Raw genomic sequence first — 27,948 nt, 5'->3', positions numbered from 1 at the left:
TGATAACCCATCTGCGTACAAGACTCACAATATGTACCTTTTAACCCAATAAAATGTTACTGCACAGAAATAATGCTACACAATTGGTTTTTCTAATATTTATTTTTTTCACCTGCAAACTGTAGCAAAACATGATCAGCTTTATTACGCAGACAGGTATCCCTCTAACATTAGAGATTTAGGCATGTATAAATAGAAGAGCTCTTAGGAAAGGAAAACATTTTGAGAAATGAACAAACCTTCAATTTAACTTCATGACTTCCAATACCAATGGTTAAAATGATGTAGCTCATTCATTCCAAGAGATACAACAGCACCTTAAAGTGGCTGATCTATTTCCCAGTAACATTTTTCACATAACAATGTGTTAAAGTTACAAATACTGATATGCACAAATAGCTATTTTCTAAGAAAAATATGTACAGTACTGCAGCATAATGAATGTGGTATCTGCAATAACTTATTAGCCAATTTAATATACATGATACCGCTACTTTTTACCTGCCAGTTCACAGGTTCAAGGATGTTACCACAGCCCTCTGTTTTGCACGTTATTACCTGGTGGGGGGGTTGATTTTCTTGGGGTTTGTGTAATTTATTTTTTTTTTTTTTTAATTTTTTTAAAGGTACACAATGCAGGCTTTTATTTTTACTTCTTAAAGACTTCTTTTGTGTTTAAAGCTAATATCAGTGAAACAAGACAACAGTGCAAGAGGCGCAGAGATGTTATGTGACCACATAAGAGTTCTTTTGGGTAAAGTGTCTATAAGGCTATAAGAAAGGATTGGTTGATGAGCTTCCTGTTGGAAATTGTCCTGTTGGTGCACCAGCCTGGGGGAAAATGAAAGAAGAAAAATAAGACAAATATTTAAGATTTTTGTCCATATTGTAAATCATAAATGCAGGATATATATAAAAGACGACAACCTATTAGGAAATATTTCTGGTTTATGTTGCAGTCTTTTTTTTTTTGGTAGTTCTCTGGAATTACACTACTGTAAGAGCATGGTATACAAGTACCTCTGTTTTGATTTGAACAGCCTTACAAATGCCATGTCATCGTAATAATGAATTCCATTTAGGAGATTCACATGCTGCCTTCCCTTATTTGAAGGGGAAAAAAACCCAACTTTGTGTGTCTCTAAATTAAATGTTACAGATTATGCCTCTTCAGACATACAGAAGTTATTAATAACATGCAACAACTCACTTACCATAAAAGGATTACTAGATACTCCAACAGCTGCAACTTGTCCAAAAGGAGTTACTACAGGCTTTGCCTGTCCAAATGCAGCAAAACCTGCTCCTTGGAAAGAGAAGTGAAAAATATTAATACTAGTAATCAATCTTCAAAGAGTTCTTTGCTGCAGCTCCCACACAAAAATACGTGGAAGCTTGGACCACACAATCAGGAGGATTGATCCTACTTAAACACTATCAGGAACATAAGTGTAAAAAAGAATATGGCTAGGCTTTTTGTTTCTTTTCAGCTGTTTGGAACGAATTAATTTCCGATTTCTACATATGCACTTTTTTCAATATTATTTTATCATTTAAATTTACAGAGAAAGTACTTTCCAATTTTCTCTTGCCTGTGTCCTATGAAGTTAGAGAAAGTGTTATAAACGGTTGCAGACACTCCAAAAATGAAGACAAAACAACCCTTCTCGCATAAAAACCTTTTAAGCCTGGGAACACTTATAATTTTAGTATCAGATTATGGCAAGATTTCAGTTATGTCACTGCACACAGCCAAGTCAGAAAGCTCAACGACGGAGCATGGGAACCCCTCATCAATATTATTACCAAGTTCATACAGAAATAAGTACACACCCATTATTGCTAGCTTACAGATACATCATTTTCTCCATGTTTCTGATTGAAACAAGATTATCTAAAACGTATAGACCTACCATTTGGCTGCTGAGCAAAAGCAGTCTGTTGAGGGAAAGCTGCCTGGGTTGGGAACGTGGGCTGCTGGAAGTTGCCACTAAAACTAGTAGGAAGACTGTAGGAGGCAGGAGTTCCAAATCCTGCAGGCATGCTCATGGATGCAGTACCAAATGTTGCTGCTGGTAGGCAAAAAATAACGTTCAATTATTTGTAAGAAATCACTTTTTTTCATGAGACAAGTTACTATAATGCCATGTTAAGAAAAGTCTCCTAATGCCTCAGTGACCATACAGAAGTCAGGTTCAACTTCTACAGCCACTGAACCGATTTGTTAGCTTGGATCGCCACCAACTAGGTGCATAATTTACTTCTGCACTTTAAAAAATGAATGGAATAATTTAAAATTTACTAGATCCAGCACATTCAGATATGCTTTCTGAAAAGGAAATTATTTTTTACGTTCTCGACATTATCATATACTTCCCCCAGAGTTTTTCTGGTAAACATCTGTACACATCAGAAGCGAGCACTTTCAGGCAGCATAAGCCCCTCTGTTTTTCTCCTTCCGAGAAAAGCCTGAAAGGATCTTCCTACTTCAAGCTGCGTTACAGGAAGTTACAAGTTAAAAAAAAAAGTCATAAGGGATACATGCATCCCCTCTCCCTTCATCCCATCCTTAACGTCACTTTAAAGGAAATTTTCACCATGCACAGTATTCGCACACAAAGTTCCTACTGCAAATGCTCTTACTGTTGAGGTAAGACTTAAAACAACAAAAAAGAAAACAACCCAAAACTTTTCATCTGATTCTCTGCTGAACATTTCAAGTAAAGAACACACAGCTCATATGCTATTCCACATGCCTTCAGCAAATAAACAGGAGCACATCAAGTGCAAAAATGTAGTAACAAAACCATTATTCAGTCTTTTGGGAGTTATTCTTGAAAGGAGAAGCGTACAAAAGTTTTTTTGGTACAAATACAGACACCAGGCATTTTATTCTAGTTGAACATTAGACAGGACTTTTCTTTTGAAATGTTAGAAGTTAGATTTTACGCAAGCTCAATTGTTTAAAAAAATTAATGTATTTAATGAATATAGCTTAATTTTATCAGTTGAAAAATGTACCCCAAAAGTATTCAAGGGCAAGACATTATACATACATAAACTGCTGACAAAGTACACACAAAACTAATGTACTAACATTGTTCTCAGGTTACAGAGAGGAGAGAAGCTATTCGACAGGAAAACTTGCTAAAACAGCAAACAAAAGCACAACAAAATGAGCAGTGACTTGGGATATCCCAAAAGGCATCAAGCTACTGTTGGTAGAAACTTCAAGAGTCACTCAACTTGTTCGCATTATATTGTGACCCTGGAGGATATCAATAATGGTTTTGTTTCAGTTGCTTAATAGGTTGCCCACGTATGCTCTTCTCTCCCTTTGCCCACACCCACTCCATTTTAAAACACAGAAAGTCTTCCGAAATTCTACGTGCAGAGAACCAGATAGCTGTCAATAAGCTTTTACAAGCAAGAACAATTAGCCACAAGAAACTTGATACCAAATGTGGCCACCTACCAAAATGAGCCTGAGGAAATATGTGAGAGTGCATTGCTCCCGAGAGGCCTTATGGAAGCCACAAAGAGACCAGACAATGTCAAATCATTTATACACAGTCATTTCTTAGTTTTATATATATATAAAAAAATATACACACGTGTATGTACCAAACAACTTGTCCATAGCATGACCAGCAATAGATTAAGGTAAGAAAACCATCAGAAATAAACGCTACAAAACAAGATCTCCCATGTACTAAATAGCAAAGTTCATGCAGAAAGAAAGCTTAGCATAAAAGGACAAGCTACAAGTTTACACCTCACGCTGAAAGGGGTAGAGTATTATCTTTACGTATAGTCATTATCTCTGTTACCTAGTACATAACATCACTATAGCTGCCAAAGGGTTGGAACCTCTGCAAGCCAAGGATGGCAGTTTAGAAGATGGAAGGATAAAGTTGCCATATTCAAACAAGCTTATCTAAAGAGGCTACAAGTTCTTAACGATGATCCAAAACAGCACAATTAGGAATGAGATCAAAATAAGGAAAAAGATAGTTTGGGCATTAAATAGCTGAGTAAGTTTAACTGCATAGTATCTCAAAAGGGACTGAAAACAGAATTCATTTTAGCAGAGGACATGAATTTGATCAATTCAGTTTTAACTCAGCCTGATCAGTTTAATTAAATCTACCTAAAACTTTGAGCAAAGCACAACCCTTAAAATGCATATGTCAGCAGATTTAAGTCTGTGGAAGTCCAGTTGATAGATAAAAGTGCCAAAATTTAGCAGTGCCTTTGGAGAGGAAAATTAGCATATCTAAGTCCTCTAAATCCAAGTTCAGTGTTTTAAAGAAAAGTAGAGGTTTGCTTTTTTAAAAAGTGATTAAGTTTTTGTCTATGGAATTATGATTCTACAGAAAATTAATGTAAATCAGGAGCGTAATTATATTTAAACACCTGCTTTACTGTTACAAAAGGGAAAAATAAAGGACAGCACCAATGTACCGAATAAGTGGACTGGTGAGGAGCTAACAGCCCAAAAGCCTTGTCTTTCCTGGTTCCAGCCCCAGCTCTTTGGTTTTGAGGGCTTGCAGGACTTTGAAATAAAGAAAGAAACAAAGCAAGTGTACCAGCTTAGCAGCAGGGCTTTCAAGATCCCTGATTTCAGGGCAACCTGCGATAAAGCATGCTTCAAAGCCAAGGTTATAGTCTTGGAAGGTACCCAACTGGTAATACACAGACTACAAATAGCTTAGGTAGTATCAGAAGATCTTAAACAGATCATTTTGACATTTTTCATGGCCGCCATTTGAAATCCTAGGATTGGGCCAGAAACAGGAAACTAATGTCCTCAGACCAATAAAAACATCACTTATCTCAAAAAAAAAAAAGTTAAAGTTGATTTCTGCAGCCTGTTCATAAATATTGTACTCTACATTGAACACACACACACAACATGTCAAATAGACTAGAGACAGATAATACAGAAAACCTTTAAGGAACAAATTACACACTATGGAAAAAAGAATCAGTGCAAGTCTCGAAAGAAAGTTTCTCAAACACTCAGGGTTTTTTCCTAACCTGTTGCTCCTCGGCTATTGGTCTGGAATGGATTTGTTGAAGGTGCCACTGGGGCAACAGGGGCAGCTACAAATGGATTTGTGGAAGGTGTTGCTGAAAGATTAAGAACATTTTATTTAATAAAGTCTTTTAAAAATAGCCAATCTGACTCACATTAAACTTATACAGCTTTTATACAAACACACAAATATCTAAAATTACATGAAAAATTAGGAATTGATAATAAAATGCTTAATGCATCACAAGAAGAGTACTTTTTTGGCATCCTTTAGTAACTTCAGTATCACTAGTGCCAAAGTATAGCACTATCAACTAAAAATTAGTAAGATGTTTGCTTACAGTCCACAAAAGGTGTTAGTAACACTTATGTACCTCCAAATGGAGCAGGCACACTCGAAGATGCAGGCTGTGTCTGTGCAGTAGCAGCCACAGGTACTGTTCCAAAAGCATTGCTGAAAATAATTCATACATTCAGTGAAGTCAGAATTGCTTGTTTAACAATTAAATACAACTTACAATTATTGTTGGCATGTAAAAGAATAGAAAAGGAATGCTTACGTGCAGTTTGCAAACTGCAATATAATGCACTGATGCCAGGAATTGAGCCCCTGATGCCAGGGTCAGAGACTATAACTAGTGCTGAGCAATGAAAGTCCCCTCCACCAACAGCAGGAGAAAGGATATTGAACAGAGGCCATCAGCATAAAGGTTGCAAAGCAGAAGGTTTAGGGGCACTTGCAATACCAAGCAGAGCTATAACAGGCGTTTGGTATTTATTACTTTAATGATCTAAAAAAAGAAGTGGTTGGCACCATTTACATTATAAATATCTGAGTAACTTTTTTGCCAGGGACGATGCTATGATTTTCAGTATGCATGCAAATATTCTGTACAGGAAAGTGTTACCAGCTAACAGGTTTACCACGTAATGACTAGAAAGGTGCAGAGAACATTCTGCTGACAAAAAGTATTCTTAATTTTATCTTATAATATCCTATCAGACAGTACTGCTATTATTTAAAACAAAGGATCAGTTTCAGTAGTACCTCTAAACTCATTCAACATTTCCCCATGTAGGTAAGACATAAAACCAGATTTGAGAAACAACTCTGAGCTACTTTTCTGCATATCGCTGAAGTCAATGTAGAAAAAGTCAGCTACAGAAAGTACCTGCTAACGTTACTGGTGGAAGTATATGCGTTACTAGAGGTTGCTGTGGAGCTGAACACGCTGTCTAATTCTGCTAGAGCCGCATACTTGTCTGAAGACGCACTTGACTGATTTGGGGCTGACAATGCAGGACCTGCTGATGCCGACACTACTGTACTGAAGCCACTTCCTTGCTCAGTACCACCTAGAAAGAAAAAACCAAATTAAAAGCAATGAAGGTGGTTTCACTTTCTGCCCTGCCAATGTTGAGAACTAAATGAAAGTTCATGGACAGTTTAAGTTTCAGACTTAAAAATTAAATATGTGCTAAAGCATACAGGGATAAAAGAGTGTTTAACAAGACATTAGCTATTAGCAAAGCGTCATGCTTCTACAGATATTCTGCAGCTCCAGAGAGCCTCTGGTTTCCCTGGAAAATGATGACTCAATAGTACTGTCATTTTCAGCTAGAAAATTCAACAAAACACATACCCTCAAATTATGCATTTCAGAACAAAGCTCTACATTACAAACCAACACAAGTTTTACACACCATTTGAGAAGAAAAAAGTTACAGAATAACTAGTTTTTTTTCCTCCGTAACTTAAAATCAACTAAATCCAAGTATCACTGCTACTAGTTCATAAAAAAACTAAAGCCAAATCTTTTTGTGGCAGAGCTAGGAAAGCTACTCTGGCAGTTCTCTGCAACAACTGTAGCTCTCCATTCAAGAGCCTTCACTATAGGTTCTAGCACAAACACAAAATATGTATTTTTATATATTTTCATCATTGCAGTAATAATTATTTAGATATTTCCATTTAAAAGTTATTCATTTTGATAGCAAGTAGGTTCCCAAAAAGCAGTCTTCTGATGACATCCTTTCGGAGTGATGTTAGTCTTAAAACTTACATCTTACACATTAAGGGTACACTGATGTGAAATTCTACTGATAACTTAAAGAAAGGACATCTTGAGATACGGTTGCTATTTTGACATGCACAGCCATCCTTGTGGTAAGTATAAACATGTAGAATAAGCACGTCAAAGAATAAAGTTTAATACCTTGCCCTGCGCTGAAGATATTATCTAAATTAGCAAGAGCTGCGTATTTGTCAGCTGACTGGAGATTCGATTTATTCACTGCAGCTTTACTGGCTGCAGTTGCTGTTGTGCTGCTCTGAGAAGCATTGAAGGCTCCAAAGTCAGCACTGGAGGATTTGGGGAAGTTATCAAAGTGAGCAAAGTTAGCATTCACTGATCCAGCGCTTCCACCTGTAACAAATTAAGTTAAACATGATCAACACTCCAAAGCTAGAGAAAGTCTCTCCAACTGTAACCGATGGCACAATAATCCCACCTCTTTGTGGTTACGCGAGGCAAAATGCTCCCCCACCCCATCCCACATGTTTAAGACCCTTTCCCCTTTCCTTCAAAGTTACACTGGGTCATCAGAAAATTTTTTTTTTTTTTTTTTTTTTTTTTTTTTTTTTTTTTACATTTTTCAGTCTGCAGATCAGGGACAAAAAACCCAAGCTTTGACAGCTTAAATCAGTCATAATTTGATCTTGAAAAACATTATGCCATTTATTAGCTGTTAAAGTAGTTTCTACAATAATATTTTGCTAGAAAAATAAGTATTTGTCTGAATCTTTAATATTCAAAATACAGAAGCTTCATTTTCCTGCCACGTGTCTAATGAATAGCTACTCTTTGCATTTACTTAATGGCACAGTGTTTAACTGTTTCAGATGTCAGTCATCGTTCTAAGCAAAAAACAGTGCCTAGAATTCCAACAGTGGTATGATTCCATGCCAAGGTTTAGAGAGATAGTTTGGTTCTCTGTTCTCAGGTTTTTAGACTACATCCAATCAGGAAAGAGGAGAGGGGGAAGACACAACACAGCTCTTTTTATACCAAGTCTCCACTGACATCAGAGATACATAAATCAATTTTAAAAATCTGACTTAAGTCCACACAATTGAACTTCAGTTCAAACATGAAACCATGAGCTTCCATATCTTCAGTGTCCAGACAATTTAATCTAGGCAGGTCACGTACTTAAATTTAAACGAGTTGTTCCATTAAGTGTATCATATTTTATAACAGTTGGTTGAGGATTCCACTCATACTACAGAACGCACAACCTTCTAATAGCATAATCACAAAGTTAAAACATATGCAACAGTAGGAATGAAAACGCTATACTACAATGGCATAAAATGAAGCAAGCTGAGTTTTCCACTGCGTGGAACTTACTGTGTACAGCCTGGAGAGGAAAAGCTGAAGTAAATTCACCAAAACTGCAGCTAGATGAAAGCGTTCTGAACGCTGGACAGCCAGAAATTGTGTGTGGGTTAAAGTTAACATAAGAAGGGAGAAAGAAAATTTGAAAAAAAAAGTTTAAAACACCACCACACTCAAAAGAAGAAAAAAAAAAAGGAAAAGAAAGTCAGTCAGCCAAAGATCTAGACAAACAACAAGTGTAAGCTCAAGCAGAAGTTCTAAAGCATGATCAAATTAAAGGAAAGCAAAATAAATCTTAGCAGTAGGCTCTACACATGAAGTCAAACTGAAGTGTGTGCATATGTTACACATACGCATAGACACACTTTTTTTTGGTACTGCGATGTGCTTTTGGGTCTACTGAAACACTTCTCTTACAAGATAAAGAGTCAATTCAATATTTCTCAAAAGCAGTATGGTTTACTCTTTTCATACTTATTTCAGGTGTAGAGCTAACAAACACATAGTGCCATAAATCAGACTTCTGAGCAGCAATAGGAAAAAAAAAAAAAATCAACACCAAACAGAAGGAATTCATTTTGAGTTTCCCCAGAGCTTCAGATGGCTTGATTGCATTAAAGCAGGCAGATGCAAGAAATAAACTCAACTTAAGTACCTTCCAACATAAAGGTAACGGATTATTTCAGTTCAGTATTAATCAAAAGTGCTAGGAGTTCTACCTGTATTTTGGGGCTGAAAAGAAGGCTGACTTGCTGTGGGGAAACCTCCAAAATTACTCGAGCCACTAGACTGTCCAAATGCATCAAAGTTTGCAAAACCTGCATTTGCAGAGTTCTGCGCTGTAAATTGCAAAGGAACAAAACATGTTAATGGATATGGGAAATAAACACAAAAACAGATGTATTAACTGAATTCATGGTCATGACAGCCTCCAAGGGTTATGTCCTACCTTGTAATTTCTTTTTACATGAAAAAACTATACATGATATTCTACAACTGAAAGTTGTCTTTGAACAAGCTTTCACAAACCACCTTCACAGCTGTACCAGTTAATGCTACTTCTCTCCTCCTCACACATGCTACTACTCACAACCGCACGACCTAATGAAGTTCAGTTCAGCTTAACCCTAGAGTGTTTGCAGTGGTGGCTGGTCAGGGAAAAACAGCCAAAAAGTACAGCATAGCAGATGGCATACCTGTAGAACCCAAACCAGGTATCAAGCTAAGCGCCAGTTTCCAAAACTAGAATTTGTGGACTAACTGAACAACTTGAATACTGACAATTTGAATTCCTCATATACAAAGTACTTCATCCTTGGGTGAATTTAGTTTGGCACCACTTGAATAGTTTTGGCTAGGTTTATAAATTCATGTCACTGGAAAACTCAGTTTTTAAAAAACTAAATCAGAGTACAGAAATATGGAAAATCAATACCAATGTCAAGAAGATAGCATTCATAGAGTGTATCCACAAAATAAAATCCAAGGAAATTTCAAATAGAATTTCAGTTTTCGCCTTCCTTTCGTGCCATACTATAGGAGAAAATAGAAGTTAACACCCATCTAATTTCAAACAGCTGGACATTCAAGCATCTATAGATTCAACAGGAATTGTATGCCTAACTGATAAGCTCCACAGAAAGTCTTAAACATTGTTATAAGTAAAGAGTAAGGGAAAAAAGTGGTTTTAATCAAATGCAAAACAAACCCATATATATAGGTAACTTGAATTACCATCTAAAGAAAGCCCACAAAACCGACCTAGAATAACAGATGCAATACATTATATTTTTGGGTCAGGATTTGTTTATTCTGGAGGGATTTTGCAGATTAAGTGTATACAAAAAACAATAAATTATGCTGATTGTTTAAGTACTGTTACTTAGTAGCCAGATAGCGCTAATAAAAATTTGCATTATTTCACTTAATTTCTATTGAAAAAGCATCTGTACTACAGATTTATAAACTAAAAGGACGTTTTTATACAACTACTGCATTCCACAATGCTGCTAATATAAATGAAAGTGCAAGTATTTCCCTTCACAGGCGATACTGGGAGAGAGGGTGAGGTTTGACTCTACTTGACACCACTTCTTATTAGAAGTGTGCATGCATGTTGGGTTTACACAGCACAGTTTTGGTAGCAGGGGGCTTGCAGGGCTGGCCCCTGTGAGAAGAGATCAGAAGCTGCCCCTATTTCTGACAGCCGGCTCCAAAACAGACCTGCTGCTGCCCAAAGCTGAGCCCATCAGCAACGCTGGTGGCACCTCTGCGGTAATATATTTAAGAAAGGGTAAAAAACACTGTACAGCAGCTGTGAGAGAGAGGAGTGAGAAAAATGTGACAGAAACAAACCTGCAGACACCAAAGTCATTGAAGAGGGAGGGACGGAGAGGACATGCTCCAGGCACTGGAGGAGAGATTCCCCTGCAGTCCATGGAAAAGACCACGGCGAAGAAGGCGGCTGTCCCCCCGCAGCCCATGGAGAAGTTGTCGCTCTGCAGCCCATGGAGATCTATGCTGGAGCAGATATCCACACTGCAGCCCGTGGAGGACCCCACACCAGAGCAGGTAGAGATGCCCTGAAGGAAGCTGGAGCCTGTGGAAAGCCCATACTGGAGCAGGCTCCTGGCAGAAGCTGTGGCTAATGGAAAGAGCCCATGCAGGAGCAGCTTTTCTGGCAGGAGCTGTGACCCTGCGGGGGGCCCACGCTGGAGTAGTCCATGCCTGAAGGACTGCACCCCATGGAAAGGGCCCATGCTGGAGCAGATCTTGAAGAACTGTAGCCCACGGGAAGGGCCCACATTGAAGAAGTTTGTGAAGGACTGTATCCTATTGAGGGGGAGGGACCCCACAATGGAGCAGGGGAACAGCACGAGGAGGAAGGAATGGCAGAGATGAAGTGTTACGAACTGACTGCAACCCCCATTCCCTGTCCCCCTGCACTGCTCAGGGGGAGGAGGTAGAAGAGTCAGAAGTGAAAATGAGCCTGGAAAGAAGGGGTGAAGGTGGTTTTAGTTTTGTTTTTATTTCTCACTATCCTACTCTATTATTAATTGACAATAAATTAAGTTAATCTTCCCCAAGCCGAGTCTGTTTTGCCCATGATGGTAACTGGGGAGCCATCTCCCTGTCCTTATCTTGACTCACAAGCTTTTCCATCATATTTTCTGCCCCCACCCTGCTGAGAGGGGGAATGAGAGAGCATCTTGGTGGGCACCTGGCAGCCAGCCAAGGTCAACCCACCACAACATGAGAGTCAACAAGCAAGCGGGGGGGAGGGGGGAATCAATGAGAAAGCAAGGTCTTGGGAAAGTTCTGTCCTAAAATATTCACCTTTAAAGTGTGCAAGGAGAAAAAGTTGACACAAACAGAGGAAAAATAGTTTCTATTATTATACCATCTGTATTGGTTCAAACAGCATTCTACAGACTTCAACTCCAAACTCCACAGTTTCGTTTTTTGTTTGTTTTGGTTTTAAACCAGTAGCTTTTTAAGAGGAATAGATTAAGAATTCAATTGCACCTTGCTTTAAAATGAAAGCGATGCTTTCACTCTGATGCATCAATTGGACAGGGGCTACTTGGAGACTGATGTTTAGTTGACCAAGTAGGATTAAGTACATAAAACGTCACTCCTAGAATTATGAAAAAATTTTTCATTTTAACCAGTCACACAAACAGAATACTGCGTCAAGAATTTTAAATGAACTATCTTTTGGGTCTAGAATAAAAACTGGAACGTATTATATTACAGGCCACTTTTAACAATTTTATTGCATCAGCTGACACAGAAAGTATGATTTGCAAGTGGGCCCGTGTTAAAACAGTAGAGCTGTAAAGACTCTTCTGCAGACTATTCAGATGTTAATCTTGCTTTATTTTATGTGGTGAAGTTTAAACCTATGTAAAAGTGGCACAAAGGTAAAGACCAGGTAAGACTTGTACTTTCCTGTACCTGAATAATATGTAGATTGGCAATTCCAAAATTCAGTTCTCCACGTAGAAACCCAAGAACAACCCTAAGTTAGTTAAGGAACTGCAGCGGATTGCAGATTGGCGTAGATGTACAACTGCTGTTGTGACTGCGGATCAATGAGGCAGTACAAAAGCTAGCTGGCTAAACCTAGCTCAAGTACGACAGCACCGGTCATGGCAATGCAAGCTGCCCCTACAACCTTTGCATAGTTTCTTCTGTGAGGTTTGCACTACCTAGTGTGGAATAAAGGCACGAAACATTGCAAAACCAAAAAAACCTAAAATAAAGTCCACATATATTCAATTACAAAACTGAAAATAATTCTCTAGAAGACAATAACTATGTCATACTGTTTTACTTCTTCTGGTTAAAGCCTCTTCTCCCTTGTTAACCGTGATAGAGTTGTGCTGTGTCACTACACCTTTTTAAAATCTTTTGTGCAGGTCTTCTGTTCCATCAGTTTATAGAAAGTCTACATGCCAAAAATTTTTATCTTTGTCACTATTACAGGTCTGTAAACTACAGACAGAGAACAGTTGTCTACCATCATCTTCAAAATTTCATCATTTTGCAGAAGTTATGGAACTTCGTAAATTAAATACAGACAAGTAAACGTGAGGTCAGCATGTTTCCCCTTCAACATGCAACAATGTCCTGAGCCAGCTTATTACATTAGAAAACTCAGAAAAAAGGAACGTAATCAAAAGTTGCACTTCCTGCATAATTTTCAAGCTTTACATCTACACTCTACAGATCACAGCACAAGTTTGTTAATATTTTCCTGTCAGCTGCTGCACTCAGTTGTGCCTTAATTGCAGAAACAGTAACTTATACTGGAAGACCTTAAATTTGCCGGTGCTCTTCAGTGATTACTTTAGTTAGCCATAGTGTACATGAAGGGAGAGAGAAAAGTCCATGCCCTGTAGGCATAGCTAAAACCAAGCCCTAAAACAAGAACACTGGACCATAAACTTCGAGAAAGTAGTGCTGGACTAAGTGCAAGTTCTTCCATCCTTTGCTGTAGTGTGTGATTACTAACAAAAATTACATGTTTATACAGCTCCTTAAATGAGCATTTAAAATTCATTTTTGCCAAAGCTGGCAGCCTGATCAACCCTCCTTGTGTTCCAAAGGGAAGAGTCTGTAACATTTCATTATTAGTTTCAGTTAACACTACCCTTGTGGTTACTGCACACAGAACAAACCTTAAAAGTTGTTTAAGGCTTATTAGTATAAGGCTTTTACCCTAGAAAGTCAGAAAACACCTTCAGACAAACCAGTCCGCAATATGCATTCAGCTATCGCATGCTCAGAATTACATTTTTGTCTTTTAGAAACTGATTTACCAGTCCTGAAAATGTTTTGGCTTCTAAAACTTATGGAAAGGAGTCATGGGAATGACCACAACGGTTAATACTGAAACAGAAAACTAGCCAGTGTAGTTGAGCATTCCTCTCAATTTTGATTTCCAGCACTTATTTCAACCAGAAATTAACAGACTCTTTCGTAAGATTATATTTATTCCGCAGTGTTCATATTGCTTTTTATCCTTTTAAAAATTACCCAGGAGAGATGCAATGGAATTTTACCTAGATTTGGAACACAGTATTGAAACATTGCTTTAATGGAATTTTCATCTCCTGAAACCCACAAAGAGTAATTAAGTATATAAATATAGAATCATTCAGCAACAAGTTTGGAAAGAATAAGTTATTAGAAAGAATTAAATATCTGCAGCCTCTTCAGTGACACTGTACAACATTGGCCAGTCAGCACAAGCTCTCCCAGTTAAACATACCTCCAAAAAGATTATTAACATGACATCTTACGTTAAGGATTTTACAAAAGACACTGCAACAGCAATTCTTATTCTGTATTACTGAATTCAGCCAATTATTTCACAACATTTCTTTTTTCAAGTTACTCTGAGAAAGCCTTGATACTTTGCTCAGTTTCTCAGGTGTGCCTTAAGTCCCCTCCATCACACTTCCTCTCAGCTGTTTACAATTTCAGGACTAATTTGCAAGAAATATCTCTTATTCTTGTTGGCTTATAGCAGCACCACAGTTTCTCTCGGAAAAAACTAGATGAAAAGCCCATTCAGACAAGGCAGGCAAAGGTACTTTCCCACAATTACAATGCAAGTTAGCAGCAACATACTTCAGTGACCACAGAATCAACTTTTTCTTTAGGGTAGACTTCTGTGGCTCAAGATCTTTGGCTGAAAATAAACCCTGAGGGCTCAATGTATTTTACTGAAGTCATTCTTTAAGAATTCAAGGCCTACCCCCATCCTCAGTCAATACATATGCTCAAAGCTTGTTTATTCTTCCTGAAACTCCAGAATACTACCCACATGGCTAGTATTCAGTTTTCAAAGAGACACACACAAAAGAGGAGGTCGTTCTTTAAACTGAGGAAGCCTTTGTTTTTAACAAATTTGACAGTTATTGTCAATGCATTTGAACTCCCTTAAAGTCTCTGTATCTGCTTTCTTTCCATGAATGCTCTTCCTAATAATTTTCAGAAAGAAAATTGAAGGTCTAATATCAGCTTCTCCCTACATGCTGTTACTCATCCTCTCACTCTCTCCCCCGAAGAATTTAAAGTTCTGCCTAGTAGCAGGCAGAAACAGTCTAATCATACATATCACAGAAAATAGCTATAGCAACTCCCACTTGAAAAAGCAGGATTATCAGCCTTTGTGTCTTCAACCTTTCTTTATAAAGATCCAAAGGAAATCTTGAGCAATACAACATTCTCAAGACACAGAAATTATATATACCTCATGAAGAACTTTAGACTGAAGTCATCAAAAATTAAAACTATGTTTTATACATTTAAGAGGGATACACTGCTCAGAATACTTACCTGTATGACTGTTGAAGTGTGCAAAATTAGCAAAATTTGCTGTAGCAGTTGACTGAGGAGGAGCAGCAGCAAAGATATCTGAGCCAAGGTCACTGAGGAGGTCAAATTGTTTCTTTTCTTGTTGCTGCTGTCCTTGAGATCGAACTACAACAGGAGACTACAAACAACATTTCAGTTAGCTAATACAAAAAAGCTGATATTTTACCAAACTGACTTTTGCAAAATACTAGAAGGATAGACTAAGCATATTTCTTTAACAAGCCATTTATTCCTGACATTTAAGACGCTGCATACAGCACAGACCTTCCTCGTATAGTATGAGAAAGACAATCTATTTATGCTACTATGGTGGCTTTTAAAGGAACTCCACAGCAGATTTCCATGGATTAATAGAGCCCAGAAGAATAAAGTAGCAGTGTATAAGCAACTTCAAAGTTACGTATTTAAAACTGTAAATTCTGTACAAATACAAGCAATAACATTTAATTTTACAAGTTGGAAAACAGTTATTCACTGCGTTCTGAAATCATCTTTAGAATTCAGCGCAGGGAGAGAAAAATTGAAGAATTTCATAGCAAGGCTGAAAGCTGCAAATGTCTACTGTTTGAGTTTTAAGAGGTCCATTCAAGAGTTGCCTGTACCCGAAAGGTAAAACAGTTTTTCAAAAAACTGTCTACCCTCCAAAATCTAAGTACATGGTGGTGTTTGGCTTTACAGAACAGCACACAGGCACTCCCTGAAAGCCACTCAATAAGACAGTTACAGAATGCACAGCAAGTAATCATGAACACGCATGCTTTTCGTCCACATATTCACTACTAATCTCATGTTTAACAGTAGCAGCCGTTTTATTGTTTTCAAATAAAAAACCAAACATGAAAACATATCACATTAGGTTCAAACTTTAGAGATATTTAAGCAAAAGATAATCATAAACTTGTCAATCGTACTGGAAAATTCTGCTTACTGAAAATAACCCTTAAAAAAAATCAATTTAGTCAACAGAAACAAGCTTTATTTAGAACCTGATTTGCAAACACCCGTATACTTCAACAAAATACATCAAGTTGTCTTTAGTGATCATATTATTAGGTAACAGTTGCTATTGCAAAAATTCTTGTGCCACTAAAAGAGAAAAAGTACTGCTGAACAGTTCAGTGCTCTTCAGCTCTGTCATTACTCACTTGGCTAGGTGTGCCCTTGTTTAAGTGCAGTGTGGGTGCAGCTTCTCCCAAGAGAGATTTGAGTGGCTTCACCTCAGGTGTGCTGCTTGTACTACTAGCAGAAGACCCCGATATGGATGCATGGACTGATGCCACCACCTTCGCTTGCTCTGGAGGAACATACCTACGTTCAAAAAGAGCAATGGTTTTTACAAGTTTAACATGAAAAGTTCTGCTCAACATTCATAAGGCTCAAGCATGAGAACTGGTAGATCTCAACTTTGCTATTTTAACCACTGACCCTGCAACAAATTCTATCAGTGGTTTGCAAAATACCCATTATTTAAATATGCCAGACTTTTTTTTTTAAAATGGACTAGAATTCCAAGTCATATTTTATAGCACTTATTTAATACAAACCATACGTGTCTTCCACCTCCTAATAAAAGCCTGCAAAACCCTTACTTTACACTGTTGTTGACATCCCCTTAAGCCATTTCTGTTCCATCAGTATGACCTACACATTGAGAAACTTCTTTAAATAGTTTGTCTTCTCTGCTTCCTGTAGGAGCTCTGAATAAAGTCCAGAAACCATTTTACTTTAGAGAGCTGTGCGATCTACAGTCCAAAGAGCACACAAGAAGGAAAGCACACTCAAGAATGTGAGGATAACAGTCCATCTTTACTTCTTGTCATAGAGGCAATCTTTAGAATTGTAAAGCTATCTTACCATCTTTTCTTTTCGTATTTTTCCTGTAGAAATTCCTTTACTTTCTGTGGATCCCTGAAGTCTGGAATTGCTGATGATCTATCATCAAATAGGCCTAGCCAAATCAAGTCGCACACCTTATTAAAAAAAAAAAAACAAACCACAAAACAAAACCATGGATTAATCAGAGAAAATATCTTAATTCAAAGCCTATTTAAGTTACAATTGTTAATACATCAAACCATGAAAAAGTGTGTGGCTGCACATTTTTTGTTCCAGACTGAGCTGCTTTAACAACTGACTGGCGCACCACATACTGGTCTAAATACTTAAAGTTGAAAGACCATCTGTCACAGCAGGGCAAGCAAATCCTAGCATCTCATTTCACCATCAAACACTACTTTTACAAAATATTTGTAGTACATACTCATGAAAGGGCAAAGCACCTGATTTCTACTTGTGATCTTTAAGACTCTTCTCCTTCACCTCATTTACACATTCCCTTACCTGTACTTCAGGGTTTAAACTGTTTCAACAGATTCCATATGCCATAAGCCCCAGACGGTAGCTTTTAAAGGATCTGAGGTTTAGTATTTATACTTTAATTACTATTTGAGTACAGAAACTTTTTTATAAACAGCCTTTCTTACCATGATGCAGTTTCTATGGTATCATATAATTTGAGTGAGGGTGTAAGGGGAAAAAGTACTCTTGCTCTGCTTTAATTTTCTAATGTAGTTGTGAGGGTGTAAGAGTTGAAGCAATTGCAAAATTCTCAGTATGTTCAGCTTCAATTCCTGACCAAAACAAGGAGAGGTGACTGTTCTCAAAACTAAACAAGACACAGGAGTTGTCACACTTAAAATGTTTTCTTTAAGCACTTAAGACTACTCTGCAAGTAACCTGAATATGCACCCAAACGATATACCAAACATTAGCCACCCTCTAAAAACAGACTCTGCCATTTTAGAACAAGTTTCTTCCAGAGAAGTGGAGTCAAAAAAGCTTTCTTTTTATGATGCATACCCTTTCTTCCCACACCCTTTCTGAAATAGACCTGGCCATCCCTCTGACATGCCTCCTACAATTGTTGCCCTCTATCCTGCAATAGTGTCAGGTTTTCAGCACTGTCCCCATGACCTTCAGACGAAGCACATGCTCTAACAAGCCAGAGCTGTATAAACGACTGCCCTGAAAGCTGGCAAATCAAGGGAGAAGCTGTGATACTTCCACTACATCGTTTTCCCCAGAGAGGTTTTCTTCTTCTTTACCTGGCCAGCTAACTTCACCAAAATTGTAGCAACTTAGCATCTTCGGGAGCACTAGTTGTGAAATGTGATAAATCTTATAGGTCATTTCAAGATTGCTCAGGATTAGAGAGATCAGACAGACAGCGTAAGTATGTATTGCATACTTGATGTCTCAATTTCATATAGCCTGCCTGCACGTCCAACACTACACAGTCCTTATTGTCATCTACTGGATAAACAACAATGGGAAACAGATCTAATGATCAAAGGATAGCTCTAAATTAGTGATTTAAATACTCATCTAAAAATAAGATCAGTAGTTCCTACCTCAAATAACCTCAGCTATTCAGCATTCATTCAGCAATTTTACTCCACAAAAGGGTTAAGTTCAATGCACTGATTTGAGTTCGCAAATTTAAACAGTCATTATTTTCAGCATGGTAATAGATGAAATGAAACTGAAGGTATTTAATACTTCTTCATACAAAGTTAGAAGATATAAACTTAGTCAAAAAAGTCACAAGTCTGTTCTAAAATAATAGCCAACAGCATGAAGTGCTATTTTAATAGAAGCAATCTTTCACATAAACACTACTTTTTGCTGACAAAATTTATGAAGTCAGAGCATTTATGGATATAGCTTTAAATACCTGCAGTGGATAGCCTGATGTGGGCCAGCAGTAGTATTTCTATACTTAGATTTATGAGTATAACTGTAGCAACTAGTAGTCATATGATTGCTAGGAGGAAGAGAAGTCCTGTTTATGGCTAGTTACAGAATACTGGGCAGCAGGAGTTGGTGGTATCCAAATCTACACAGTCCCATTCCACCCCACGCCCCCTCCTCCCCCAACTTCAGTATTGGGAGGAACATCAGGAAACAATGAAGAAAAGAAAAAGCTGTGCCTAATTTCAGACAAGCAGGAAGGCAAGTGTTAGAACAGCCCCTACTTGATCCCGCACCTACCAGAATAACACTCAGGGCTGTACCATGATGATGAGTTTGCATCCAGCCTAAGATGTGCTAGTGAATGAAAGAGGAGGTCCTCTTCCCCACCCATTATCAGGCCACTAAATTACTCCCCTTTCTCCTACCACCCAAAACAAGTCAGATCAATGAAACTCATCACAATTACCGTGTCACTAGTACCACTGAAACCTGTTCTGAGAACAACTCAAAGCAACAGTCAAACCACAGTCCAGTTTTTCACCTTTCTCCCTCCCAGTTTTCTGCTTCATCTTCACCCTGAAGTGCATAAGCACTGGGGGGGAAACGGGGGGACGACACCACAACCTGCAAAAAAACCCAACTCATGTCAAATAGTCTCAAGCCTTCCTGACCACTGCAGGCAATTTCTAGGAGAAATCAGAAAACAAGGTCCTGTGTGACTTTAGATCATTTACCAGCTATGCAGCTATAGCAGGTAACAGTTCTATGAATATGCAAACAGGTACAAAGGAAGACTGTGCTGTCCAAACACATTATTGGTTTAAAATGATGCAAGCTTCTTAAAGGCATCAATTCTTGCATTGCATTGCAATTTTTGCAAACCTTCAGAGAGCAGGCTTCCTAAAACGTTTCCTGGAGCAACTAATTTCTTCTAAATACTTAACACAAAAGTAGTAACAACTGAAATATGCCTTAAGTCACTATTACAACTTATTTAATTAAACCTGCCAGGCACACTCTATTGGTTCTCTGTTACTGGTAGCAGAAAGAACAGTATTGCTAACAGGCAACACACAACCACCAAGCAAAAGAACCTAGACTTAGTCACACATCCTTCAGCAAGAAGTTCTCATTTTAACAGAGTCTGACAGCAGTAGCTATACAAACACAGGTTAAAACATTTACTTTACCACACTAGAGATGCAAATTAAATTTCACATAAGTTTCTGTACCTAAAGAGTTCTCGGAGAAAGTACAATTTCTTAGAAGCCTTAAATACAGACAAGTCCTTTAGAAAGCCAAATTTTAAAGCTTTAACATCACACAAGAAACTATTAAAAGGCACAGTTTTGTCTATTTCTGTATGAAGTACCACACAATGCTTTGAACATCAGCAGCCGTTCCAAGCAAGCATTCAGAGCACAATAAAAGGCCCGTTGTCTTTCCTTGTTTGCTGGTGACCTGTATGCTCTTTCTAGCTATACTTTTGTTACTATCATCTGACTTGACAGGGACCCACAATACTGCATTGATTAGGCTTCGAACGAGCCATAATACACAATTTTCAGCTACCTTCAAAAAAAGAAAATGGCAGTGGGCTGTGCAATACCATAGGATGAAATCAAAATTGGAAATTAAATTTAAAAATATTGTCAGAGACAGAATTGGCACCATCATACAATTGTTTTTTGAAACAGTTATCTTTCCGTAGTCTTAAAATAAATCACTAACAGTACTGAATCTTGTGCAAAGAAAAGTTTGCCGTGAGAAATGTGACTGTTTTTACTGATCAGGCCATCACATTTTTTATTTCAAAGCTATTTAAAAAGTTACTCTTATGATAAACACCAAGGAAATTTATGCCATACAACTTGCTGTTGAGTTATGGTGGGGAATGATCACTCAGCATTTACATCTTTGGCACCCCGATTATTCCCCACTAACCACAGCTTTTAAATCCACTATCTGAATTTGACAGCACTTGAGATACTAAAAGATTAATTGTAAGAAAAAAAAAAAATTAGTGGAAATGTAGAAAAATCAGATTGGCAACTTTTAGTTGCCAATACTTCAACATGAGCTTCAGTTCTGTGTTCTGTCTGGCCTGACAGCTGCCTAGGCAGGACACCTGAACAAATTGGTACACAGTTATTCACAGCATGTGCTGACTCTTGCCCAGTCATTACTTGCAGGACATGAGTGGAAAAAAGTGCAAAAAGGTAGTAAAGGGCATATAAATCTGCACAAAACCAAGCTTTAAGCGACCAGTCGCTCTACTAAACACCAAGTTTTCTAATACAAACTTACTATTTGAGGGGAAAAAAAAACCCCAAGGAAGTAATTTTCAAAAGAAGCAAAAATTCAGAATTATATACGCTTTGAGAAATTTGAATGCGATATCCCAAAGAGCACGTACTTCAAAACACCTCTCTAACTACTCCATACATAAATCAACTTGCAGAGCCGATTCAAAAAATGCTACTGTCCAAGTTTCACGATACATCTTAAGCTCCATTTTAACAGAATTACTCATTCCTTCGCTTTTACAGATAATACATGAAGAAGCATCCCAACTCACCACAAAGCTACACAACATTACTATTAAGGTCCGGGGCCTAAAAGTTCTATGGCTTTCTGAAATCCTTCCACATCACACTATCTTCTTGGCGATACTCTGGTTCAGCCATTTAATATTAATATTGTTCTTTTTGCAACAGCAGCACAAATAAGCCTCTGCTCAAAAGCTCTGTTCATTCACCAAAAGCCTTGCTATACTCCTCCTTTTGATAACCAAAGCTCTATTAAACAAAATGCTCTGCTTAGAGGAGAAGAGCCTGGCAAGCTGGAGCCAAGAGTAAACATTCAAGTTATGTGGAAGCCCCTAGAAACAGTGGAACATATCCAACAATCCATAATCATTGTCCACTGTCTCTGAAAAGTATAATTAGTCCATGTCCCACTGGTTCACGAATGCAGCAAGAAGAAAAAAAGACAGCATTGAAGTCAGAATGATTAAGCGTATGCAGCATTTGAAAGTCTACTTTTGTTGAAGGGTTGACAGAAGCAAGACTTTGAAGTTTTGCCTGCCTCTACTACATCGTGGGAGCTGCAAAGTAACAAGACAAAGCAAAGTTTTATCTTGTCAGGTAACAATGAGTAGAAAACAAGATTCAGCAGTTATCTTCATGAAATTAAAAGTTCCTGAGAATCCTTTTACAACTGGTTTGGGAAGGACAGTACCTGTTCACTGCCAACAAGCTCCAGTCCTGCAAGGGATGTCATTAGACGTTTGGCAACTAGATACAGGGAAGTTCAGAATTAGATCAGTAAGTACAGCATGAAGCAAAGAGGGGAAGAGAATCACTTCAACCTACTTACCCTGACCTAAATAAAAACCCAGGAGGTAGCAAGGCAGAAACTGTGAGTTGCCATAACTTAAATATATCTTTGAAAGGAGAAATTGGGCCAAGTGCATATTGTATGTTATAATAAAGTCTTTACCTATATTTCTCTTCATACCATTGGTTTCCCTGAACCTGCACTCGACAGCTATTCTATTTGAGGGAGAAACTTTTTTTCCTAGAATAACTGCATTTACCTATCTCGTTTTCCACACACTATTTACATTTGTAGTCCTACAGTTTTGGTAATTACCCTTGCTTTCAGCTTTAACACAAAGGAACAAAGAACTCATCCTATTCATCGCACATCTCACTCCACAAAACAAAGTTGAGCAGAAAGGCTTCTGGTTTAAAACCCAGCCTCATAGTAACATTTCATGCTTTCAGGAGTTCCAAGCAGGGCTCAAAGGCTAAGAGGAACATAAACATACCTGTTTTCCACAAATGTTTAGCTTTTGGTTTTGCTTCTAGGTTTGTTGTCACGTTTTGGGGGTTTTTGCGTGTGTTTTTATAGAATTGGGAAGGTAGGGAAGGACAGGCACACTAAAAAACCTCTAATAAGGAGAAAAAAAAAAAACAACTCCACAGTATCCATCAAATTTTGCAGAAAGCCTCAGAAAATCTGAGATTTCAGTTACTTCTATTCCAGTGCTACATATTTCAACTACCAAACAACAGTTTACCATGTCATAACTATTTCACTGATACAGATCTCCAGTGTGTGTGGGAAGGCGGATATGGGAGAGACAAAGGCCTTCTGCTTACACAACACATTGAGCCACCACACTTTAGAAACTCCTGTTAGCATAGTTGTGCTAGTTAGGAATAATAAAAATACAGTTAGGCCAGTAAAATTAAGTTTTTGCTCAGGAAGCCGCCTTCTCTTGTATGCAGTGAAGGCAGCACGGCAAGGAAAAGCTATAATAGGACAAGTACTTCTGCTGGTAGAAGCTGCACTTCAACTAGAAAAGCACACTACTAGACCTACAGCAATAGAGCACTTCTTGTTTAGACCCAGACATACCATTGCATAGGAAGATTACACATGTCAGTCCAGTTTAAAAAGCTCTAATGAGGTATTACCTTTCAGGAGTCTGGCAAATGCCAAACTAGATTTCTTCTTCTCCCCCTCCCCCCCAATAAAATATCCTCAGTTATGCACCAAATGTAATGCTGACAGTGCAAAGAACTACAGATTACCACACAACAAAACTATGTTCCAAAACATAACACTCGCCACAGGAAGAAAGATTTGGAAACAGTTCCCTTATGTAAGCAAGTTATAGCTTTGTTTAGTAATTCAGCACTTCTGATGTCAATATTATTCATTAATCTATGTAGGTTAAAAGAATTTTATACTGCCAGTATACTGATTTCAAAGCCAGTTTGGGTCCAGAAGCTATAGCGGCTTTCATAAGCACACAGTCCAAGCTAGTAAATCCTGCTAACAAAGACACTGTTCTATACACAATCAGCTCATGTATCTCTATATCGTATTAGCAGAACCAGGGATGTACTACAAGGACACCTGACTGCACAGCTCACGCTGTCAGGACTCATCAGCTCCAGCTTAGTACTGCTCTTTCCACTCTGGGGTTTCTAGGCCACGTTCCACAGTAAAGGAGGTGCTAGGAAAGCATTGTGGTCAGGCCAAAAACCAGCCCCATACTGCTACTAGTTCTGCAATTGTAGGTTCTCCTGGAATCCAGAGTGCAGAAAACTGGTAAGAAACACTTGCACAGGTGCTATCAAGAGTCAGGAAGACTGGCACAAAACCAAAATTATGCACTGATAAACTAATCCCAAACAGCTGAGCATACCCACATGGCATTCTACCCATTAGCTCAGGTAAACATGATCTTTGTCCCCAGATGAACACAGATTTTCCAAATACAAGACCATCCAAATAATTTTCTTCCACCATAGGCATATTAGAATAGGCTACTTGGAAAGGATAAAACACATGGCACTTTTGAAAAGCGTAGTAGAAAAATTAACTACGTAACTGGTTTGCCTCATAATACTATTTTTCAGCTTCAGGGGAAAGCTTCTGAATAAATATTCACAGCTATAATGGCAACATGAGATGAGTACCACCTCCACTTTCTACAGTAAGTTCACTTTCTACTATCATTGCACTACTGAATCAGAGGCCTAATCAACATTAGCATCATTTGATTATGAGTATTCAAACAGAACCATGTCCATATCACTCTCTCCTCGTTATTCCTAACATGAAAATACAGTGTGAAAACACCTCACACTGCTCTTCATAAAGCGAACGAGGAGGGGGAAAATCCTACCCAGCAAGTTAGAATTGCCTTTATCCCTCAAAAGGACTTCAGAAGGCACTTGAGGAATATCAGCTTGAAGATGTCTCCATTCTTGCTGCAAAAGTGAGCTAAGCCCAACATTAGCAAAACCAGGGTCTGGACATCTGTTTATACCTGGAGATGAGTAAGCAACACCAAAATATAGATGCCTTCTAATACAGTAAAAAGATTTAAATCTGTGTTTGAAGCAGTAAAAACTCATCAAAAAAAAAAAAGTTCAAGTTACCTGTGCCAGAAAGACATTCCTTGGAGGTGTATATACAGGGAAGGAGATGGTGTCTCACACCTGAAGAGAAGCTCTCTTCCAAAAGCAGCCGTTTTGTGGAAGCCTTTAAGTAACTGAGTGTTTTACCCAAGCGTGCCACAAAGATGGCAATTTGTGACAACTGGGGAAAAGTTACTATTTCAGAAGTTAGGATTTGTTGTTGTTGTTAAGAGAACCTCAACCTCATGCAATACATTGACCTTAAAATACTCTTTGAAGGAGAGTGGAAAACTACTTCCTCTAAGAACAACTCACCACCTTAACTACCTTATCTCAGGGAAGCTTTCTTGCTATTTTCCTTTCTATTCAGAACAAGTTCCCTATTGTACACCATGATCTACTCATTTGGAAGCAAGAAAGCTTGCCACAGAGGCCTTGGCCATGTTGGAGAAAGACTGAGAGGACAAAGTGAGAATGAAGTATTTTACAAGCTTCAGAAAAATGTAAGTTAAACATACCAGATTGCAAAAAGTGGAGGGTTTTTTCATATAAATAGCTGCAGAACTAAAACAACTGAATGTTACCATATCTAAACCATTCAGTAACTGTACTTTGTTTCATACGTCCACATTCTAAAATGTTGGACAGTTCCATGTTTGAACAAGTTTATCCTAGAAAATTTCATTTCTTAATATATACACAAGAGCCACCTATGCTGAAGAGCAAGCTAAGCAAAGAAGGTTTTTTGTGAGGTCAGATGAACTTCATCTGCCCAATACTTTATCTTATCTGCAGGTGAGTATTCCAAAGTCCAACACCAACAAGAGAAAGCAAAATGCTTATTTAACTACTGCAACACACAGCATGCAAAGTGAAAACATGTTTAAGTTTTAAACTTCTAACGGTGTTTAAAACAGTATCACTTCTGTTCAGTTTTTGAGCACCTGTTAAATCCACCATCTGCAATTCAGTGTTACTTTGGAATTAAGTAATTCTAATGCACTGCTATCCAACAACCCAAAACTAAACTCGGGAACACATCTTCGTTTATGAGGTAGCTCATGTAAATCATTGCAATACTTTAATTAGAGGAGTAAGTACTACAAACACAAAGACCCCCGCTTGTGAAACATAGTATAGCATTGCAGAGACGTGTGAACTTTTTTTAATGTCAATAATAAATTATGTCTCAACTAAATCATTATGATTGGCAGACCAGTCAGGGCTCTAATGAGAAAGACAACTACACTAATCAACTGATCAGGGATCGCTTAAGGTTTCAGATTAGTGAAAAATGAAACTGCTAGCTTTCCCCAGCTGTTGCAGATTCAGTGAAAAACTGAAATTAAAAGATGCAGGGAGGGAGGGACACACACACACGTTTTCCTTTACAACTGTGAAGCTTAAAGCAAAGCTGGAGTTTACAATCTAATCTTATAGAAAGAGACTCCAACACACTATATCTGAAGCCACAAAAGATTCTTTATTATTCTGCCTATGCAAAAAGTCAGCAATATGCTATACATATATACACACATACGTGTATATACATATATACACACATACATGTATCTGATCTAGTTGAAGATGTCCCTGCCCACAGCAGGGGGGTTGGACTAGATGACCTTTAGAGGTCCCTTCCAACCCAAACTATTCTATGATTCTACAATATATACACACATATATGTATATACATATATACACGCAATGTTATACAGCTTTAACATGCCAAAACAATTAAAAAAACAACTAGTCAAAGCCATTAAGAGTATTTTGTAATGTCTGGAAGAGTTTAGGCCTTGTTCCAGCTCTGTCTAGAGGAATCATCCACAGTCATTTCAACAAATAACACGTATTTACCAGGACAGAAAAAGAAATTGCTACTTCCATTTTCATTCTTCAACCTGACAGTTATGAATGGGCCAAGTTTAAGAAAGTTAAGTATCAGCATTTTAGCTAATGATGGGATTTATCCCCACAAAGCTTCACAAGAACACGTTGATAAGACGCTCTGTAGCCTACAATCAATAGTTCTACTAAAACAGAATACAGATCCAATCAAAGTGAAATGGAACTTTCTCTATTTCAGAACAAAAGCAAAAAGCTGCCTCTCAAATCCTCAATGCTATAGTATGGTATTAAAATACAAACTTCGTCCTCAAATTGAAGACAGCAATAGCCACAACCAGGGTTTACATGCTCTGTGTGCCCCCACAGAGCCAATCCAACATTTGCCTCAGATTTAGTTTTCACCTATTAAAAAGAACAAAAAGGCAGTACACTAGAACTTTTTGTCTTCAAAGCTGCCCCAAGGCACTCTAAACATATAGACACTTATTAGATAACAATCCTTAGAGGAAAAAAATTCTCCCTTTCCTTCCTCTCTTCAAGAAACTTGAACATTGATATACTTTCACTAAAGAAAGAGGCAACTGAAACTACTAGAAGACTTTCTGACACCTACTCTGAAGAAACCCAGCTACAAGCAACAAATTCATTTTTGTCACGGTATGCTCTTTCAGCAAACACTGCTGCAGTCAGTCTCAAGATCTGGGCTTGCAAGAAACAAAAGACAGATGCATATTGCCTTACGCAAAAGAAAACCCAATTCAGAAACACTGATCATGTGAATCTAGATTGTCTGGGTTGGGCAATAACACGATGATCAGCTAACTAAGTGAAACGAGCTCTTTAGAAGCATCACTTCAAATGATGTTGGCTTCAAAAGACTTCTGTCTACTTTTTGCTAGGGGGAAAAAAAAAAATCAAGTTTCCCTTAAGTAGCGTTTTAAAGTTTAATATTAAAGTGCTAAATACACTTGATATTCTGCAAATAATACTTACTTCATTTCCATGTTTCTGCAGAAATTCTATTTCCTGTTGTGTGAAAGTAGTCATTGAAATTGACTTCACTCTGTGGGGTGGATTCAAG

The 27,948-nt window shown here is 38.0% G+C and overlaps 1 protein-coding gene across 2 annotated transcripts; it reads right to left on the bottom strand.

The window, feature by feature from the left end:
- Nucleotides 1-87: 87 nt before the first annotated feature.
- Nucleotides 88-27,948, bottom strand: AGFG1 (ArfGAP with FG repeats 1). 2 transcript variants are annotated; one of them, XM_009325068.1, is made up of 13 exons: nucleotides 27,861-27,948; nucleotides 17,179-17,294; nucleotides 16,470-16,632; nucleotides 15,286-15,442; nucleotides 9,156-9,275; nucleotides 8,449-8,520; nucleotides 7,255-7,464; nucleotides 6,211-6,394; nucleotides 5,413-5,492; nucleotides 5,041-5,133; nucleotides 1,914-2,069; nucleotides 1,215-1,306; nucleotides 88-831 (listed from the first exon to the last, which is right to left on the bottom strand). In XM_009325068.1, exons 1-13 carry the CDS (start codon nucleotides 27,912-27,914, stop codon nucleotides 772-774), a joined length of 1,557 nt encoding a protein of 518 aa, XP_009323343.1. In that variant the 5' UTR covers nucleotides 27,915-27,948; the 3' UTR covers nucleotides 88-771. The 2 variants fall into 2 exon arrangements, with proteins under 2 accessions (XP_009323343.1, XP_009323344.1); XM_009325069.1 differs by lacking the exon at nucleotides 8,449-8,520 and adding an exon at nucleotides 3,476-3,523 and having other exon boundaries at nucleotides 1,914-2,072.

The sequence above is a fragment of the Pygoscelis adeliae genome, unplaced genomic scaffold (assembly GCF_000699105.1).
Source record: "Pygoscelis adeliae isolate BGI_AS28 unplaced genomic scaffold, ASM69910v1 Scaffold155, whole genome shotgun sequence".
Taxonomy (NCBI): domain Eukaryota; kingdom Metazoa; phylum Chordata; class Aves; order Sphenisciformes; family Spheniscidae; genus Pygoscelis; species Pygoscelis adeliae.
Note: the sequence above shows the minus strand (reverse complement) of the source record. Positions and strands in the feature narration are given on the sequence as shown.

What these genes read in the sequence shown, in the direction of transcription:
- AGFG1 (XM_009325068.1), bottom strand. Translation starts at nt 27,914, where the DNA reads ATGACTACTTTCACACAACAGGAAATAGAATTTCTGCAGAAACATGGA. An exon ending in TCCTCTCCAGGCTGTACACA is followed by an intron (nt 7,465 to 8,448) that starts GTAAGTTCCACG and finishes AATTTGTTACAG; the next exon opens with GTGGAAGCGCTGGATCAGTG. An exon ending in TTTTGCTCAGCAGCCAAATG is followed by an intron (nt 1,307 to 1,913) that starts GTAGGTCTATAC and finishes TCTCTTTCCAAG; the next exon opens with GAGCAGGTTTTGCTGCATTT.